The sequence below is a fragment of the Pangasianodon hypophthalmus genome, chromosome 21 (assembly GCF_027358585.1).
Source record: "Pangasianodon hypophthalmus isolate fPanHyp1 chromosome 21, fPanHyp1.pri, whole genome shotgun sequence".
Classification (NCBI taxonomy): Eukaryota; Metazoa; Chordata; class Actinopteri; order Siluriformes; family Pangasiidae; genus Pangasianodon; species Pangasianodon hypophthalmus.
In genome coordinates, this window is record NC_069730.1 from 20,678,339 (window position 1) to 20,685,838 (window position 7,500).

Genomic DNA, 7,500 nt, shown 5'->3' on the forward strand with positions numbered 1-7,500 from the left:
CTGCTCAGGAGGATCTCCATCGAACACAAACACCGGCTTGATGTCGTGCTCCAGGAACGTCAGCGTGCGGTAGAACACGCCTAACAAGCTGCAAAACATATGATTAATAATAGAACAAAATAAACATATAACAAATCATTTTCATTTTTTGCTTCGTATGTTTTCGTAATGCTTCGTAAAATTGGGATTAAACCCCTGGAGTCACATGGATTACTTTTACAATTCCTTTATGAACTTTTTGGAGCTTGAAGGCTGAAAGACTATAAAAATATATTTATTAGTTTTCCGAAGATGAACGAAAGTCTTATGGGTTTGGAAAGACATGGAAGTAACTGATGACAGAATTTTCATTTTTGAGTGAACTTTCACTTTAACACTTAGGAACCTTTATGAGTTACACTTACTCTTAAGTCTAGGAATAAAACTAAAATTACGTCGTTCTTAGAATTTTGACAACCTTAAGACCTTAAAGATTTTACTCTGAGCAGCTTCACACACACGGACCTGATGAGAAAATCAATCTGATCCGATCTGGTTCTGACCCACTGCTCGGAAAAAAAACAACCTGAAAACGTAAACTTTATTTCTCAGATTTTTTTAAAATAATTGAAATAGAAAATGATCATGCCTGATTGCTTCCAAGACATTTTACTTGTTTTGATTTCACTAATGTGTGTGTTAAAGATTTATAAAGGACATTATAACCAGTCATATTTAACTAAAGCATCAGATTAAAACTTTAAATCTGTATCTGATGATGAAAGGTTTATTTGTTACTATTAATTTTTCTTACCTTAAATTCAGATTAGGAACTGCTGAACGGAACTGGTTCACAATAATGGAGGTGTCAAGTGCAATTATTTTCCCTTAAACAAACAGACATGATGATTAAAGTAATCTGAGAACAATCTGATGTTAGTTCATTAAATTATGAATTTTTTTTTAAGACCAGTCAGCTGTTTAACTCAACCAGACAAATAGTTAAATAACACACATATGTATATATTTTTTAGAAATGCTTTAATTTCTTTGTAATCTGTTTAGTGATCTGACCTTTAAAGCACATTAGTTAATTAGTTACTAACCTAGACAGTCTACTATACATCAGTTATCAGAGAAAATCACTATTTCACTATTTACATTAGCAGATAAAGTTAGCTAGCTAATGTTTACATTATAAGGCAGTGGGTTAGCTAGGCTAGTCTGGGTTAGCTTTAGCTAGCACAATGGAGCTAAATAACAGGATTTACCAGTGTAATCTCCGATTTCTTTGTAAGTTATCGAACCTGGAGCGTCACCACGAATCAAATCTGCTAATTTCGTGATTCCCATTTTAATGGATAAAAAGTTATCTAAATGCTAACTAGTTAAAACACTGAAAACCATCCAGGAAGACACATCGCGTTTCGTTAATAGGAGGACGGCGGGTCGTGTGTCCCTCCCCGGCCGCCGTTCTCACCTCTCACACTCAGGGCGGAAGAGTTTTGAAAAGTATGGAGGCGCGCGAGAGGGAGGGAGCTAATGCTAAACTAACACAATGTATAGAGATTCCTGACAGAAAATTATTCTTTTTATGAAATCAAGTTGAAATTTAGACACTGTTTAAGATTTAGACAGGTTATTTTCGGACATTTTCGGATGTGTTTAGTAATTTAAGGGAAAATGGAGCCAGGGTTAGAGATGTCTGCAATGATTCCTGCTCTACAGGAGCTAGCCAGGTAGCTGTGGGTTTATCTGTTTATCTGTTTATCTGTGTTTATTATTTTCTTATATTCTGAATTCTACACTAATGTTGGCTTCAGGCTGCTGAAAGATGAAAGTCAGAAAGAGTTTTGCTTTCTTTCAGTGCCACTTCAGAGGAGTATAACACCTCTGTGCAGAAACCCAGGCAGATTCTGTGTCAGTTCATTGACAGGATCCTGACTGATGTAGAAGTCGGTAAGAAACACAATAAAGTTCATTATTTAAAAAGTAAACAACTTCAAAAATTAACAATTTCTATATCCATATATTTTATAGTGTCTCATTGATGCAAAAGCTATTAATGTCTCATCATATAAAATATAATACAGGTTTCAGTAACAGTAAATAAAAACAGAGGAGTTCAGTATATAAAGTTTTATTATTCAGAAATTTATTCTGAAGCCCAAAAATATCAAAAAATATCCAAAACTTCTCTGTGAAGATTTCTTTATTTATTTGTTTGCTTGTTTGTAACCTTTATTTAACCATTAAAAAAAAATCAAAAACTCAAAAAACTGAGATAAAACACTTTCACAAGAGAGACCTTGCCAAGAAGATTAAAGACACAAGAACGATTAAAGACGTAAAGACAACAATTTAAAATGCAACAATGATGATTTAAAACACAATAACAATTAAAAACACAACAACAATGCAACAACAACGATGATTAAAGACGAAACAACGACGATTTAAGACGCAACAATGATGATTAAAGACGCAACAACGACGATTAAAGACGCAACAACGACGTTTTAAGACGCAACAACGACGTTTTAAGACGCAACGACGATTTAAAACATAACAAAGATTAAAGACGCAACAACGACGATTTAAGACGCAACAACGACAATTAAAGACGCAACAACGACGATTTAAAACATAACAAAGATTAAAGACGCAACAACGACGATTAAAGACGCAACAACAATTAACACATTAAGAAACACAACGTGTCGTTGACTATGTTGTAATTTGGTGTCTGGAAGCTGCTTTACATCAGAATTTTGGTTAAAAACGAAAGATACGTGCATCGATTTTCGGCGTAACTCTGTAGCTACATCAAGTACCTTTACTGAAGTCCATTCTATTGAATTAGTGGAAAGTTATAAGTATAATCACTATAACTGATAATAAATTACATTTTGAATTGAACACCGATAGACTGTATATACGTCATAAAATATCTCCGTAATCAACTATAGATAAAAATGTTGTAGACACCAAATACTGTCTGATGGGAAAAGAAAATTTATTTCTAAAATGAAAACCTGATTTTAATTGAAGTTTAAAAACAGTGTAATGGATACGTGGCTTGAGTTCAGTTACTCTTCTGCGTTTCTGCGTAACTCCAGCAGACGCGAGCTTTAAAACCCCGAAGCGCTGAACCGTGGAGCTTCAGGACCACGAAGAGATCGTCAGGTTTCATAGCGTAAAAATAAGTTGTCGTGTTTTGTGTCTCCGTGTTGTTTCAGTGGCGCTGGAGCTGTGCAAGAAGAGCAGCTCGGAACCGGCCTGCGTCATGCTCCTGGACTTCGTTCAGCACATCATTAAATCCTCGTCGCTGATGTTTATAAACCCGGCGTGTCAGTCGGAGCAGTTCAGAGACGTGCAGAGCGGCTGCAGCGGTCAGTAGATGAAGGGACGAGGGGAATGATGGAGGGATGAAAGAAAGACATGATGGAGGGAGGAAGGTAGAAAAAAGCGAGATGTAAAGAAAAGACTGTGGGATGAAATGAGACAGAAAGAAAGTAAAAAAAAAAAAAATTAAAGATGGATGGAGGGGAAAAAGGAGATCAGAAATGGAGGGATGTAAAGGAAAGAACAGATTGATGGATGAAATTAAAGAAAGAAAAAGGATGGATGGAGAGAAAGGTGGAGATGAAAGTAGGAAGAAAAAGTTTTGTTAGACAAGGTGTAGAGGAATAGGAGAAAAGAAAGGATGGAGCGATAGAGGAAAGAAGGAAAGCATCGAAGAAAAAGAAAAGATAGAAGGATGAAGAAGAAAGGAAGGGACAGCAGGAAAAGATGGTGGGATGAACGGGAGGAGAAAATGTACAAAGAGTGAATGAATAAAGGGAAAGGAAGAATGTCAGAGTGTAGAGGAATAAAAGAAAGGGATGGAGGGATGAAAGAAAAGATGGAGGGATAGAGAGGATGATATAATGTTCTTTTCTGTATTGAATAGAAATAAGAAGTATAGAAAGAGTGCCAATACTTTTGCACTCACTTTATTAAGAATTCCGGATTATTTATTAAAAAAATAAAGTTATCTGATGATTTTTGCTGTTTCAGATTTCAGTAAGTGGATCATCACGCGCGTGTTGCGGATCGCCGCCGCTCCGGAATGCGGAATTCTGCACGCGAAGATCGTCTCCGTCCTCTGTTCCCTGCTGCAGCTTTTCCGGGCGAAGAGTCCGGTGGTGTTCGGAGTGTTGGTCAGAGAGCTGATCGGGTTAGTGCAGGATCTCACGCACACCATGTGCAGGGCGTCGGATTCACGCCGGACGCAGTGGCCCGTGTCGCCGCGGCGTTTCTGCGTCAGCGCGTGTCACCGTGCCGCGTATCTCACGCCGTCCGTCCTCCAGCTCGCGTCTCCCGCGTCGTCTCAGGCGCTGTTATCCACCGCGCTGACCGTCCTCACCGACGTCCTGCAGGGCGTCTTCTTTCCCCGGGAAGTCGGCCAGATTTGGGACGCGTCCTGTTTCGTCCTGACGAACGGCGTCCCCGAGTTAAAAGCCGTCTCCATGGCGACGCTGAGACGCATCGTGAATCTAGGTGGACTTCCCGTAAACCACGAGCAGACGTTCTTCACGGCGTACCTGTCTCTCCTGGACTCGTTCGTCTCCTGTGAGGAATCCGACGTGCGTGCGTACGCGGCGGAGTTCCAGGCGCTGACGCGGAGCGTGTTCGTCGCGGAGAAGGGCGCACACGCGGGATTCGGGCGCGTCCACCTCGACCTGCTGATGGACGCGCTGCACGCGCTTGTCCTCTGCGGAGCTGTGGACAGGATGAAGGTGAAGGAGGTGAGGACGACGCTGTGCGAGGTTTTCCGCTTCGTCCTGGAGTTCGTGCCGCCGGGATACGAGTCCGCAGCGTCGATCCGGAAAGAGAGAGTGACGGAAGTCTGCAGAGCTCTGATCACCAACATCGGAGCTCGGACACACCAGGAAGTAAACAACAACAACAACAATAATAATAATAATAATAATAATAATGATGATGATGATGATGATAATAATGGCGTGTTTGTTTGCAGTATGTGGAGGGGTACGTGTGCGTGGCGCTGAAGGCTGAAGGTCTCGCAGCTCTACAGGAGCAGAACAGCGTGAGCGAGTGTGTCGAGACGAGCGGAGGTGACGAGGAGATCCCGGCGAAAAGATTACACCTGTCTCTCTCCTCCGCGTCAGGACGAGCGCAGCCTGGGTGCGGATAGACCTCCTCCCCGTCCTGTATCCAGTTTAATCGCACATTATTATTATTATTATTATTATTATTATTAACAGGATTTTTCCTGTGCGTGTGTGTGTGCGTGTGTGTGCGTGTGTGTGCGTGTGTGCGTGTGTGCGCGTGTGTGTGCGTGTGTGCGCGTGCGCGTGCGTGTGTGCGCGTGCGTGTGTGCGCGTGTGTGTGTGTGCGCGTGCAGTCAGGTGGAGATGAGGAGCAGGAGTAAGGTTTGGGCCGCAGTAGATGATCGGATGGAGAAGTTGATCACGCAGCTGAAGACGTGTGACGGAGTCGAGCAGCGAGTGTGTGTTCTGGAGGGTTTAGTCACCATCCTGCGTCTCACTGCTGTCTGCTCCAGGTCTCTCTCACACACACACACACACACACACACACACACACACACACCTGTCTGCCCGCCCGTCAATCTGTTTACAGTAATGGGCAAAAGTTTGCACACCCCCCTCTCCCACCTTGTTTTCAGGTGAATTTAAAAAAATCCTGTGTTCAGTTGATGATGTTTTCTGGCTGAAATCTCGTTAAAGAAACTGAATCTCACTCTGTGTGTCTCTTAATGTATCGCACTCAAAAGTTTACACACCCCTAACTTTTGCAAACTTTTGGATGTAACGTCATCTATCTGTTTCCACCATCGTATCAGCGAGTGTGTGTTGAACTCCGGAGAGAAACACACACACACCCAGCAGCTGGTGTGGCTGAAGTCGAGGACGTTGTGTGAGGTGGTGGACGCGTGTCTGTCCGTCATGGCCGACGCCGCTGACGAGGACGTGGAGCTGATGGTGGAGAGAACGGTCCGCGTCCTGGACGCCGTCATCTACATGACCAGTGGGTTAAAATCTTTTATACGTCGTTAGCGTCTAATTTTAAAAATGTAAGTTTTAAGCCAAGACTCTTCATACTGTCCATCTGAGCCATGACATCATTACTTTGTGTTCTCAGTTAACAGTCCGACTGACGGCGGTTTGTACCGGAGTGTGTGTGCGTTGTTGTCGATTCCGTGGGTGAACACACACTCCTCCGTCTCGGCCTATCAGACGGCTTCGTTTCCTGCTAATCTGATTGGACTGTCGAAAAGACTCGGTCCTGCGTACTGTAAGGCTGTTAAATATCTCTACAGCCTGATCATATGATCGTATAGAAAATAAAACGATGTTACGTGTGTTTTTCTCTCTCTGTGTGTGTGTGTGTGTGTGTGTGTGTGTGTGTGTGTGTGTGTGTGTGTGTGTGTAGCCGTGGAGACGCGAGGACGCTGCATGTTCCTCCTCTCTCTCCTCCCTCAGCAGACGAGTGCGGATTGGCGCGTGAGCGTTTATCAGTGCGCACTACAGAGTGAGAATGAGACGGAGCGCCTCAGTGCAGTGAGAGGATTTCCACTGCTCATCCATCAGCTCGGGAATAAACCATACAGCCTCCTGCACACCACGCTCACGTACGTACACACGTCTCTCTCTCTCTCTACCTGTCTCTCTCTCTCTCTCTACCTGTCTCTCTCTCTCTCTCTCTCTCTCACTCTCTCTCTCTCTCTGTCTCTCTCTCTCTGCCTGTCTCTCTGTCTGTTTCTCTCTCTCTCTCTCTCACACACTCTCTGCCTCAGTATTTTTCTGAACTGTAAACTATAAAATTTAATATCTCTCTCTTTCTGTGTCTGTCTCTCCCCTTCTCTCTCCTCATTTCTCTGTCTCTCTCTCTCTCTCTCGCTCTCTCCCCTCTTCCTGTCTCCCTCCCCCCCCCCCCCCCCCCCCATTTCTCTCTCTCCTCATTTCTCTGTCTCTCTCTCGCGCTCTCCCTCTCTCCCTCTCTCTCCCTCTCTCTCCCTCTCTCTCCCTCTCTCTCCCTCTGTCTCTCTCTCCCTCTCTCTCTCTCTCTCTCCCTCTGTCTCTCTCTCTCTCCCTCTCTCTCCCTCTCTCTCTCCCCGTCTCTCTCTCTCCCTCTCTCTCTCTCTCCCTCTCCCTCCCTCTCTCTCTCCCCGTCTCTCTCTCTCCCTCTCTCTCTCTCTCTCTCTCCCCCCCTCTCTCTCTCTCTCTCTCTCTCTCTCCCTCTCTCTCTCTCTCTCTCTGTAGGTCCAGGCTGCAGGACGTTTCCCCGCGTGTGAGGACAGCGATGGCGTCTGTCGGTTCTCAGTTACTGTGCTGTGTGAGTGAAAGTTCTCAGTTCCGTGTTCTCCCTGAGGATCTGTGTTCTCTCTCAGAGTTCCTCTGTTCTCGCATCACTCTATCCGACTCTCACTCCGTCCGTCTGTCCTCCGCCGGGGCGTCCGTCCTCACGCCGTTCCTCACCCTGCTCAGACCCAGC

At 44.3% G+C, this 7,500-nt stretch overlaps 2 protein-coding genes across 2 annotated transcripts in view; one reads left to right on the forward strand and one right to left on the reverse strand.

Moving 5' to 3' along the window:
• zgc:110269 (probable flap endonuclease 1 homolog) overlaps positions 1–1,467 on the reverse strand; it is an 11,704-nt gene extending 10,237 nt beyond the window's left edge. The window contains exons 1-3 of the mRNA XM_034297730.2: positions 1,251–1,467; positions 794–866; positions 1–88 (exon numbers count right to left, since the gene is read on the reverse strand). The exon at positions 1–88 is cut by the window's left edge and continues 12 nt beyond it. Of these exons, the coding sequence (XP_034153621.2) occupies positions 1–88; positions 794–866; positions 1,251–1,332 (243 nt within the window). The 5' untranslated portion in view covers positions 1,333–1,467. The remainder of the gene's footprint in view (positions 89–793; positions 867–1,250) is intronic.
• A 22-nt stretch (positions 1,468–1,489) lies between these two features.
• The window catches only part of atr (ATR serine/threonine kinase), a 42,162-nt gene continuing 36,151 nt past the window's right edge, over positions 1,490–7,500 (forward strand). Inside the window, exons 1-10 of the mRNA XM_053227621.1 lie at positions 1,490–1,718; positions 1,847–1,938; positions 3,219–3,371; positions 4,039–4,916; positions 5,003–5,169; positions 5,390–5,548; positions 5,849–6,033; positions 6,148–6,300; positions 6,439–6,637; positions 7,269–7,500. The exon at positions 7,269–7,500 is cut by the window's right edge and continues 22 nt beyond it. Coding sequence (XP_053083596.1) covers positions 1,663–1,718; positions 1,847–1,938; positions 3,219–3,371; positions 4,039–4,916; positions 5,003–5,169; positions 5,390–5,548; positions 5,849–6,033; positions 6,148–6,300; positions 6,439–6,637; positions 7,269–7,500 — 2,274 coding nt within the window. The 5' untranslated portion in view covers positions 1,490–1,662. The remainder of the gene's footprint in view (positions 1,719–1,846; positions 1,939–3,218; positions 3,372–4,038; positions 4,917–5,002; positions 5,170–5,389; positions 5,549–5,848; positions 6,034–6,147; positions 6,301–6,438; positions 6,638–7,268) is intronic.